The following is a 12,669-nucleotide window of genomic DNA, read 5'->3' on the forward strand; positions in this document are numbered from 1 at the left end:
CCACCAGCGTACAAACCACACCAAACAGTGCATTTTTCGGGATGCATGGGCAGTTCTTGAACGGCTTCTGGTTGCTCTTCACTCCAAATGCGGCAATTTTGCTTATTTACGTAGCCATTCAACCAGAAATGAGCCTCATCGCTGAACAAAATTTGTCGATAAAAAAGCGGATTTTCTGCCAACTTTTCTAGGGCCCATTCACTGAAAATTCGACGTTGTGGCTCGTTAGTAAGTCTATTCATGATGAAATGTCAAAGCATACTGAGCATCTTTCTCTTTGACACCATGTCTGAAATCCCACGTGATCTGTCAAATACTAATGCATGAAAATCCTAACCTCAAAAGAATCACCCTTTACATTCTCCAAGTTTTTTTTTCGATTTTTGTTTAAGTGAAATCACACATTTAATGTCATACCAACCACACCTTTTCAAGGAAAACAATTAAGAAAACGACAACGTTGGCCAGTGTTTCAACTCAATCGTTGTCCAAATGCCGTCGGGGTCACATGCCGCAGCAACAATTTACGTAATCTTTGACCTACAACATATTTATGAACAAATTTATACGGCCATTTAGCAAAGACATTTTTATAACTCTGTCTTGCATTGTCAGGTATGTGGTGGTGGTGTGGGTGGAGACAACATTCTTTACCGGAGGGGGGGATGGCTTAATGGTGGTTGGCGCCCCTTTGAAGGTAAGTCTAAAGTCTATACAGAAGACAAGATAAAATGTGACAGAAAACCAAAAAGGCAAAGGAAACGACTAAAAGAATATCACCCACGTCCAGTTGTCATGGCATGGAAAACTACAACAAATTACGCTTGGTCACCAGAAGATGGATGGATGTTCGGACTGCGGTAAGGTCCCCTCATTGTGAGCAATAAGTGGGAAAAGGCGTTCAACCAATAAATCGAGGGGAAAATGAATTTATCTTAAAATTGAAACGAAAAAAATCCACAATTGGCAGTTCAAACCAGCCGTCGTGACCATTTCAAGGAACGAAAGATAAAAGGACTTGGATATAAGATTTTAAATAAATTCTTATTTTTTACTCGTAGTGGGGGAAAAGAGCATTAAAACGGACTGAAACGCATGAAGAGGTTATTTATAAACTTTATTATTGAATTCAAGTCTATTTCCATATTCACACAATTTAGATGACTATATTAAGCAAGTATATACGGCCGTAAGGAGCCCCCGTGGTGCAATGGTTAGCATGCCCGCCTTGCATACACAAGGTCGTGGGTTCGATTCCTGCTTCGACCGAACACCAAAAAGTTTTTCAGCGGTGGATTATCCCACCTCAGTAATGCTGGTGACATTTCTGAGGGTTTCAAAGCTTCTCTAAGTGGTTTCACTGCAATGTGGAACGCCGTTCGGACTCGGCTATAAAAAGGAGGTCCCTTTTCATTGAGCTTAACATGGAATCGGGCAGCACTCAGTGATAAGAGAGAAGTTCACCAATGTCTATAGTCTAAGTGAGCCTGATACATCGGGCTGCCACCTAACCTAACCTAACCTAAAACGGAGGTCCCCTGTCATTGAGCTTAACATGGAATCGGGCAGCACTCAGTGATAAGGGAGAAGTTCACTACTGTGGTATCACAATGGACTGAAGAGTCTAATTGAGCCTGATACATCGGGCTGCCACCTAACCTACGGCCGTAAGTTCGGCCAGGCCGACTCTTAAGTACCGTCCACCATGGATGGTGTAGAAAGTTCTACTAATGACTGTCATCCACAATCGAATTACTTGGGTTGTGGTAACACTTAACACTTCATAACTTTGTCTTCTAAATTACAGCTTAGTCCGTATGGAGTCTATGTTGGACAAAGAAAGACGATAATTAGAGAGCCAAATTTCAACCACATCAGATATGAGACTACAGAAGCCAAATCTGGGGGTCGGTTTATATGCGGCTATATATAATGCTGAACCGATAAAGACCAGATTTCGCATGACTAGTAGAAAGTATTTGCACTCCCAGAATGATATATGGACCAATTTTTGCATGGTAGCAGCGTTGCCAATTTAGCTTTTTTCCCGCTAGATTTGGCTTTTTTTGAAGACGTTTAGCGGGAAAAAAATGCATTTAGCTTTTAGCTTTTTTTCTGGCTTTTTTTCATGACCCTTTTAGCTATTTTTGGCTTTTTTTATTTTCGACATGTTCCTATTGAAATATGGATAAAACTTCGTTTTTATCTAAGCCTTGCTGCCAGAATAAGGTTTTCACATGTTTCAAATCTCAATTGAAACATTAATAATTATTCCAGCCATTATGCGGGTATTTTTGCAGCAAATACACCTTGTTGTAAAGTTCTTGCCTCGTATTCATAAAAGTTATCGTAAACTTTAAATCTACTATTACCATACAAATTCCTTATATAAACTGTCAGTAAATTATTAGGAATATAAGCATTTGACTCGTTTATCCTTTTGATATTACTAAATCAAAATAGTAGATGTGAATTACTTTGTACACTGAAAAAATATTGTCGTGGGGCCAAAGATTTCATGTCCTTAAAATACGAACGCGAATTTTGGTTATAATAGCATTTGTGAATTTCTCTTATATAAACTGTTTTCCTTAGTTAAGTGATTCAACTTAAAATTGGGTATCTTTTCATGAAAGAAGGTAGGGTCAATTCTAAAAAATTCTTTAAATTAATAGTCTTTAAATTTGTGGAGTTTTTATATCTTGACCACAAACCAAAATAACGTTCAAAAATAGAAGAGGTTTTTAAACATTTTATTTTAAAAACGTATACATAAAATAATTTCTACTTAAAGTCGAGTCTGAATTTGAAAATTTAAGTTTTCGTTAGCACGTTTTTAAAGCACTGTGATAGCTCATGAAGAAAAAGCTGAGAAAACGAATAAATTCAAATTTGACTCGGAATCAATACAAAAATCATTAGTGTACAAAATCTTTGGAACCGAACATAGAAATAATTAAGGAAATAAAGTTTTGAATGTGGTATTATTTTTTTTAACACCAAAAAATGCAATAAAAATTCGTAGTGATAGGATCAAAACAAATCTGCTATTTATTAATGGGATGGATTTACATTTACGAAAATTGGACAACAATAGGTTTGGGAAATTTTCGAATAAAAGTTATTCATTATAAACTTGCAAGACAGTTACGGTACGGTCACACTAGGCAAATATTTGACAGAAATCAAAAAAGAATTCGTCGCCATAGTAAAACCGGCAAATATTTTTAGCTCATATTGGGTATATAACATCATGATAGGAGTCTTTTCCAAAAACGGCATCCGGATATTTCGAAAATTGTCCTGGAAAAAAGTTTGACACTCATTTTCGTCAAATATTTGCCTAATATGACCATACCCTTAGAATGGGTTTTTATTCTCTTGGGTAAAATTAGGAGAAGTGTACACGTTCACGAATTTATCATTAATTCAGTTAAAACGAAATATATAGATATTTTCTAATGCAGTTCTCTGTGACATGATTAACCAGCTGACAATTGCAAGTTCACTGGGAAAAATGTTTTTACAAGGAAATATAAACGAAGGACTTCCAGTAAAAATTTGTGATAGTAATCAAAATGTATCGAGTACGCCAACAGAGCTAATATGACTTAGATTTTCTTACAGTCTCACAGAAATGGAATTAAATTGAATACAATTAAAATAATATGCATTTTAAGTGAAATAAAGCCTTTAAGTTTGTTAAATTCAATCAAAAATGTGACTTTTGATACAAAAAAATTTAGCTTTTTTTCTAGCTATTTTTAAAATTTTTTAGCTTTTTTTGGCTAGTTTTTTGGACAAATCTAGCGGTTTTTGGTGAAACAATTCTGGCAACGCTGCATGGTAGTTTGAGGCTCCATATTGACATCACGTACCGAATTTCAACCGGATCGGATAAATTTTGCTCCTCCAAGAGCTCTGCGAGCCAAATCTGGGAATCGATTTATCTGGGGGCTATATATAGTTATGCACATATAATATTTTTTTCGGAAAATCTATAGTACCTACTTCTGTGTAATCTGAATCCAAAATTGGAAAACAAATTTTGTCAAAAAATTCAAAAACCTACAAAATTAAATATAAATATGTATAATAATATTTAGCAGACTTTAAAGTAATGTAATGTATGGTAAAAAAATTGTGTGTATTGTAAAAATATCACTATGCTCTATTCTCTAGAAAAATCAAATTGTGTGAGTTTAATACGCATCTTTTATAATACACTACTTATTATACCCTGTACCACAGTATTGGTAAAGGGTATAAAACCAAACGCTTTTCGTAATTAAAGTAATTATTTTCCAGTCATATTGTATTAATACAAAGTATAGACTTACCTTCCACCAAATTAAAAAAAAAACAAGTATATACAGCAGTAAATTCGGCCGGGCCGAATTTTAAATACCCACCACCATAAATCAAGTATAATACCCAATATTAGGGTTTCCTTTGAAATTTCAGAGGGTTTGTGGACAGATCAAGCAGAGCAGTTCAACCAGTACACTTCACGAAGATACATTTAACGATTTTACCTATGAAGACTATATCAGATTCTGGATTTATAAAAACCATTTTTGTTTGAGTTTTAGAGGAATCATTAACATCTCTTGTAAGTGTGCAAGAAAATTATAAAATAACGTCTTGATTTGAAATCTTAAATCTGTAGAAGTAAAATCTGGAAATTTTACATTGAGTTTCAAGCAATTTTCATGATTAGTGTGCCTTCTACACCCTCAAGAAGTGAAGTCGGTCTATATGGAGGCATTGCCAAATGGACCGATAAAAACTTAATCCGATACACGTTTTTGTGAGCCTAAAATACCAGAATATTTACAATTTCAGGCAAATCAGATAAAACTACGGTTTCTAGAAACCCAAGGAGTTAAATCGGGAGATCGTTCTTATGGGGGCTATACTAAAATATGGACCGATACTCACCGTTTTCGGCACACCTCTTTATGACCCGAAAATACCTCTAGATTTCCAATTTCAAGCAAATAGGATAAAAACTTCGGATTCTAGAAGCCCAAGAAGTAAAATCGGCCAATCGGTCTATATGGGGGCTATACCAAAATATGGACCGATACTATCCATTTTCGGCACACCTCTTTATGGTACTAAAATTCCTCTAGATTTCCAATTTCAAACAAATTGGATAAAAACTGCGGTTTCTATAAGCCCAAGAAGTAAAATCGGGAGATCGGTCTATATGGGGGCTATACCAAAATATGGACCGATACTCACAATTTTTGGCACACGTATTTGTGGTCGTACAATACCTCTAGATTTCCAATTTCAGGTAAATTGAATAAAAACTGCGATACTCACAATTTTTGGCACACGTATTTGTGGTCCTACAATACCTCTAGATTTCCAATTTCAGGTAAATTGAATAAAAACTGCGGTTTCTATAAGCCCAAGAAGTAAAATCGGGAGATCGGTCTATATGGGGGCTATACCAAAATATGGACCGATACTCACAATTTTTGGCACACGTATTTGTGGTCCTACAATACCTCTAGATTTCCAATTTCAGGTAAATTGAATAAAAACTGCGGTTTCTATAAGCCCAAGAAATAAAATCGGGAGATCGGTCTATATGGGGGCTGTACCAAAACATGGACCGATACTCACCATTTTTGGCACACCTCTTTGTGGTCATAAAATACCTCTAGATTTCAAATTTCAGGCAAATTGGATAAAAACTACGATTTCTATAAGCCGAAGACCCCAAATCGGGAGGTCGGTTTATATGGGGACTATATCAAAACCTGGACCGATATAGCCCATCTTCGAACTTGACCTGCCTGCAGACAAAAGACGAGTTTGTGCAAAATTTCAGCACGATTGCTTCATTATTGAAGACTGTAGCGAGATTACAACAGACAGACAGACAGACAGACAGACGGACAGACGGACATCGTTATATCGTCTTAGAAATTCTCCCTGATCAAGAATATATATACTTTATATAGTCGGAAATCGATATTTCGATGTGTTACAAACGGAATGACAAACTTATTATACCCCCATCACCATTCTATGGTGGTGGGTATAAAAATAACAAGTATATACGGCCGTAAGTTCGGCCAGGCCGAAGCTTATATACCCTCCATCATGGATTGCGTAGAAACTTCTTCTAAACACTGCCATCCACAATCGAATTACTTAAGTTGCGGTAACGCTTGCCGATGGCAAGGTATCTTAAAACCTCCTAACACCATCTTCTAAATTGTATGTAAGTCCATACGGGGTGAATGCGTGGCATAAAAGTAGAAAAGAAATAAAAAGGCACTGGTTTAGAATTTGAACCAAAATGTATGGGCTTTATTTAATAAATTATTGTTCGTCAAACAATATTTACCTTCGTAGAAGCGAGAGAGTCTCAAAAGTGAATGACAAAAAGCCTGGATGCCGAAAGGCGGGGGTTGATGACATTTGACGTTAGAAAATGTCCTTATTTTCGTACCGAAAGGCAGAGAAGGTGTAGACAAATCCTAACGGCGGGATTACACTTAAAAACGATTATATGATTGAACCAAACTAATAAAACGGCATTTGAACTTAAACATTGCCGCCCGCCTTGCAACATCCAGCCATGTTGCAAAATTTAAGAATAAGTTAAATAATATTTACATGTTCAATAAGGAAATAGTGAAAGTATACAGAATGTACATTTCAGTTAACAAAAATGAGCATTTTATTTTAGTTCAATTCTTTTTTTTCTCTTGTTATGGTTTCCAATTCATGTTTCATTTTTTCCAAAACATATTATTATTTACAAATGTGCTCGTTAAGCACGCGATCGTAAATGGACTCGTCAAGCCCGATCGTTGTTATTAAAATTTTAAAAAATTTGACTCGGAAGAGCCGGGTGTCGAGGACTCGTAAAGTCAGAAGGCAGTTGAAGACTACCTTACACCCAAGTGTGATATGGGGTGGCGAAGCCACAAACAATTCTCCTGGAGGAACCCCAGAAGCCGTCGTCAACGGTTTTTTATTGGTTGCTGTTGCAACATTGTCGGCCAGAATGGCAGAATCAGTAGTCGTACTGATGGTATGTTCATCGGCAAGGGGTGCGATGCTAGAATTAATCTCCCGTTCCTCATCCAACATGGGGACGTCGTCCTCAGACTCTGGAAGGGTAGCAGCCATCTTTGCTATGTTTTCTATCTATGAAAATATAGAAAGATTTCGGAACGGAAAACCAAATTAACATAATGGTCAGGGTGACCAGAAACCGTAGGTCGCCTTACAACTTGTAGTCCGATCTATTGCGATTCGAACGCGGCCATCAACCCAAAGATTTTTCACGTAACAAAAACTAGGGAGGACGCGAGCATAACGCGACAGATAGACCTATGTTAACTCCCTAAAAGACAAGGATGTAATCCATTTGAACAAACGACGACCGTTAGTACCTGGATGAACATCGCGAAGACGACATAATTTCCACGTAGTGGGGAGTAATAGTTCTCGTCGAGAATGTCGTGGACAAATCAAAGGTAGCATGTAAAGTTACCGCTTTCGTAGAAAAGCAGACAGTTTTGTAAATATAACCGTGGGTTATCATCAAGGCGTGACCTGTAAAGCATTCCACATAATCCCATTGTTAAAACCAGTAGTGGTAAAATAGCGTCGCGCTCTATGTGAGAAGACAGCTCAGAATTATGGTGTATATTGCCCCTTGAACCAGACGCATTACTCAAATTATGGTACCCCGTCAATACGTCGTCAGCGTACATGCACTTCCGTAGGACTTGTACATAAAGAGGAAACCCATCCTCCGTGTCGTCAGCCAAATGCCAAAGTTGTCCAAGTCACTGTCTGTAACTAAAAGTTCCGGATAATATTTGCAGAGAATATCTTAACTGTATTCAATGCAGAAATGTCTAGGACGGGTCAACATATATATGGCGGTACATCTGTGTGATATCGCAATTGTACACGAATTTATACAACCTCCACCTCAAAACGAGGAGAAACAAGTCTGATTGTTGAGTCGGACCGACGTGTAAAAATGTCATTCAAGGCAGTGAAAACCAATCGAAGTCAAATTGTCTTTTTATCGGTGGATGACCGGCGACAAGGCAGATAACAAATTTTCATTCGTAGGCGTAACCTAAACTGGCCTCATATGGTATAACTGTATATACCCCCGGACAAAGTCGTGGTGAATCGTATTAATTCATGGTTTTCACAAGAGGGATGCCTAATTTCGAAGAAATTGTGTTAGCCAGGCCGTCCTTGGTTTCCGATTTGTCCGAAGAAATAAGTTTCAAGAGGAAGAGTATCTTCACTCAGAATACCGTCGGGATGTCGTCTTATAATTTTCCTCGCAAAACATATCTAAATTAGATAAGAGAGGTCGTCGGGGGAGCTCTTCTAGTTCCCAAAGTGCGGAGAAGTGTCTCGTGAAGACCATTTTCCTTGGAGAGGTCCACAGTAGTCGTGTAGACAGAAATATTCGAGGAAGGGATAGGACCCGTGACAACCCAGCCGAAGACTGTGTTTTGCGCTAGTAGCGATCCCAAAATATTCGTTCGAGTACCGTGCAATAACATTTTCGGATAAAGATCCGCACCCAATAGAAGGTCAACAGGACGACAAACAAATAAATTGGGGTCGGCCAAACGTAGATTTGGCGTACTAGACACAATGTCACGATCTAAAGAAAAAGATGGCAGGTTGCCGGAAATGTTCGGAAGAACGTACGCTGTAGTCTCCAGTAGGAGCGACTCATCTAGTGGGGTACCAATGCAAAGTGAACAAAGTTCTCTCGACGTGATCGAAACACTTTGATTCACTCCAGAAATTGTAGCCGAAGTCGAAGACGTGCTCAGTCCAAGTCGGTTCCGCAATCCTTCCGTAATAAAGGATGATTCCGAAGCTGGATCTATTAAGGCCCTAGCAGGATACGTGATACCCTGGTGAACGATATTCACCATTGCAGTTCCTAATAATACATTTCCAGTACGCGAAGTATGGAATACCTGTCTACTCGACGTCCCTGACACAATGCCAGTCGATGTAGAAGGCTGATCGGTATCCACTGATGCTACCCCGGTATCTCGTATAAGCGGTGCGGAAACGACCGGAGCAGTTATGGGATCCTTTGATATATCCCTGTGCAGAAGAGTGTGGTGTCTTCTACCACATTTACCGCAATCATATGCCCTGGGGCAATTAGCTGCAACATGTCTGCGGGACAGACAATTCATGCAGCACTGATTGCGCCTAATGATATTCATCCTCTCAAGAACTGAAAGATTATGAAACCTAGAACACGTTCTGAGGTGATGCTGTCGTCGACAGAGAACGCATAATCTGTCAGGAGAGGATTGGGAGGAAGGAGGCGTACTTGTTGGGGAACGAGTCGTTTTCGCATTCGTGAAATGCGAGCGAATTCTTTTGTTGGCCGGAGGCCTGGCGTCAATGCCGCGGATATCGCGAAGACATGTCAATGTCTGGATTCTTTCCGTGAGAAAGAAGTCCAAATCTGACCAAGAAGACAAAGCAGACTTGTCCTTAATACTCTGTTCCCAAAGTGTAACAGTACATTTCGGCAACCTCTGAAGGCATAAAAAGACGAGGATGGGATCCCAATCGTCAGTGGCCACATCGTAGATGGACATTGTCGAAATGCATGTCGAGATACCACGTTGTAGTTTCTTCAGTCCTGAACTGGTCTCAGACTCCAAGACTGGTAAATCGAATAATAATTTGAGTTGGTGATTCACCAATAGGCGGGTATTATCATAAGTACCCCTTAGTGCCTTCCACGCAAGAGCGAAGCTTCTATGCGTGAGCGGAAATTTCGAAACAACCTCGCGAGCTTCACCACTGGTCTTCTTGAGCAAATGACACAATTTCTCAATATCGCTAAGTCGGCTATTGTTAATGTATACCGCTGTGAAGAAATCTCTAAATGTTGGCCAATTGAGAAAATCGCCGTCAAAAACATCTATATCACAAGGCGGTAGACTGAGACTATGGGAGGAACTATTGTCTCCCTTAGAGCTAATGGAAGAACTGTGTGAGTCATCGGACCTATGAGAAACATTCAAAAGAGATGTTTGGTCCTCCAACCAAGGCGATTTAACAGAATGCTTGGATGGTGCACGTAGTGCATCCAATTTACCTTGAATTGACTCCATGACATTCAAGTAACAATTATAAGCCACATCATATTTGCCGTCAGCAGCAGCGGCTGCCTCGGTGGCGTTGCTCTGTGTGGAAACAAAGTCAAGACATTCGTCGAATAATCCCTTAACCTTATCCCACAATGACTTAGCCTCGGAGCCATGACATTCTAGTCTATAGGCGGTGAGATCATTGTCTCGCAAACTGTGAAACTTCGCTTCAAATCGGACTATTGCGTCAGTTGCTCTTGTGAAGGCAGTAAGTGGTGTAGTAGTCATTATGAAAAAGTACTGGAAAATTTAAAGGGCGAAAAAATTGACACGTGATGTCCAAATCTCTCGAAAAGAGTATAAATCGATCCAAACGCTACTTCGATTTGTCGTCGAACAAATGAAAATGCAGTTTTTTTTCCAGTGTATGCGAAATGTGTATCGTCAACACACAATATTTTTCGCAGTGTACCGAAAGTACCACAAATGTGAACAAGGTAACGTAATTACCACAAAAACACAAAAAATGAGATCAGAAAATTTCTCACCGTGTACGGAGTACAACCAATTTTTTACAGTGTATCGTCGATACACCAATTTCCTCACAGTGTATTGGAAATACCAGCTAAAATTAGCTCTGTAAGGTAAATTATAAGTATTTCAACTTTTTGTAAAAATTGGCGAAAAATTTCTCCAAGTGTATGAAAACACGTAAAGTTTCTTCCAGTGTATCGTAAATACAAGAAACCCTTTTTCGCGTGGCGAAATATATGCAAAATCTTTATTTGGAAAATATTACAATATTTTTCCAGTGTACCCTGTGTACCAAAAGATTTTTGCAAGTGTATCGTGAATACAAAAATATTTTCAGTGTATCGTAGAATACAAAGAATAATTTTCGCGTGGCGAATTATTGGAAAAAATTGAAAATTTTATATATTTCGAGAGTTTCTCTCAGTGTATATATTATTCAAAATTTCTCCCAGTGTACGTAGATACACAAAATTTGTGCAAGTGTATCGTGAATATCACTTACCAAATGGAAAAATTACAAGACAATGAAAAGTCGTGAACTTTAAATTGTAAAATGTCAACTTGACCGATTGTAGGGTGCACGGACTGTAAGATGCACACTACGAAACAGTAAGGTCCAACAACAACAATAATATAAAAAATCAAAAAGTTTCGTGGAAACTCAAATATGTCAATATTACGATAATATAATATATAATAAATACTGTTATTTTATTGTTTATATCGACCGACCGTAGGGTACACTACCACGTAACACGAACGATAATAGTAAACGACCGATATCCGTAGGAATCAACAATAAATACTTTTCTCAATTGAACTTGCAAAAAATTATTTTTATAATTTCGCGCCGTAAGCGACCCACGCTAATAAACCAACGTGTATGCAGTTCGAACGTATGTTGGATGTAACACCTGTGTGCGTACGTGTTTATAGCAAGTTGAACGGCAACTGTATAACACTTTACTATTGATGCCTATTGGCAAACCAATGCTTACAACCAATGCAATTGTTTTTGTTTTTTCTATGCCGATCGAAGATCAAAAAACCAAAAGAAAAAACACAACAATATGAATGTAATCAAATGGAGAAATACAGCGAAATTGAATTCAACTTTGACGTAGAATATTTGGACGAAAACAAAGTGGAATTAAACGCACTTTTCAACACTTTAATGACAATGTAACCGGGTATTAAAGACCGACGGATAATTTAATTTTTTCTCGTAGAGATTTAATGTACAACCGATATAAAATACGAGTTGTAAAGCGACCGTAGGCGAGTGTTTATTTCTGTTTTATTTATATTTACACCGAAGGATATGCTCACTTTTTAATTATCACTGAAAGTACATACCTTGGTTGTTGATAATAAAAATATTTGTGTAATAAATTGAAAATGCCTCGTAGAGGATGGTGATCGTCGATCGTTTGTTGTTGTTGTTGTTGTTGTTGTTGATTGGCGTAGCCTTTGCCTTCGAGGAAGAAATAAAAAGAGCGAATTAATTCTTTCCAATTAATATTCGGCTCGAATGGACCAATGAATGCGTGGCATAAAAGTAGAAAAGAAATAAAAAGGCACTGGTTTAGAATTTGAACCAAAATGTATGGGCTTTATTTAATAAATTATTGTTCGTCAAACAATATTTACCTTCGTAGAAGCGAGAGAGTCTCAAAAGTGAATGACAAAAAGCCTGGATGCCGAAAGGCGGGGGTTGATGACATTTGACGTTAGAAAATGTCCTTATTTTCGTACCGAAAGGCAGAGAAGGTGTAGACAAATCCTAACGGCGGGATTACACTTAAAAACGATTATATAATTGAACCAAACTAATAAAACGGCATTTGAACTTAAACACGGGGTATATATTAAATCAAAAAAGATCGATCCAATACGTATATAATTTAGTTTGACATAAAATTTGACATAAAATTTTGACAAAATTTTCTACAGAAATAAAATTTTAACAAATTTTTCTATAGAAATAAAATTTTCACAA

At 37.8% G+C, this 12,669-nt stretch overlaps 1 protein-coding gene across 1 annotated transcript; it reads right to left on the bottom strand.

Annotated features, from left to right (window-relative positions):
* Window positions 1-6,301: 6,301 nt before the first annotated feature.
* On the bottom strand, window positions 6,302-12,394 carry LOC142225067 (uncharacterized). Its single transcript, XM_075294841.1, has 3 exons — window positions 12,321-12,394; window positions 12,027-12,144; window positions 6,302-7,176 (listed from the first exon to the last, which is right to left on the bottom strand). Exons 1-3 carry the CDS (start codon window positions 12,392-12,394, stop codon window positions 6,778-6,780), a joined length of 591 nt encoding a protein of 196 aa, XP_075150956.1. The 3' UTR covers window positions 6,302-6,777.
* Window positions 12,395-12,669: the final 275 nt, after the last annotated feature.

Source organism: Haematobia irritans, chromosome 2 (assembly GCF_050003625.1).
Source record: "Haematobia irritans isolate KBUSLIRL chromosome 2, ASM5000362v1, whole genome shotgun sequence".
Lineage (NCBI taxonomy): Eukaryota > Metazoa > Arthropoda > Insecta > Diptera > Muscidae > Haematobia > Haematobia irritans.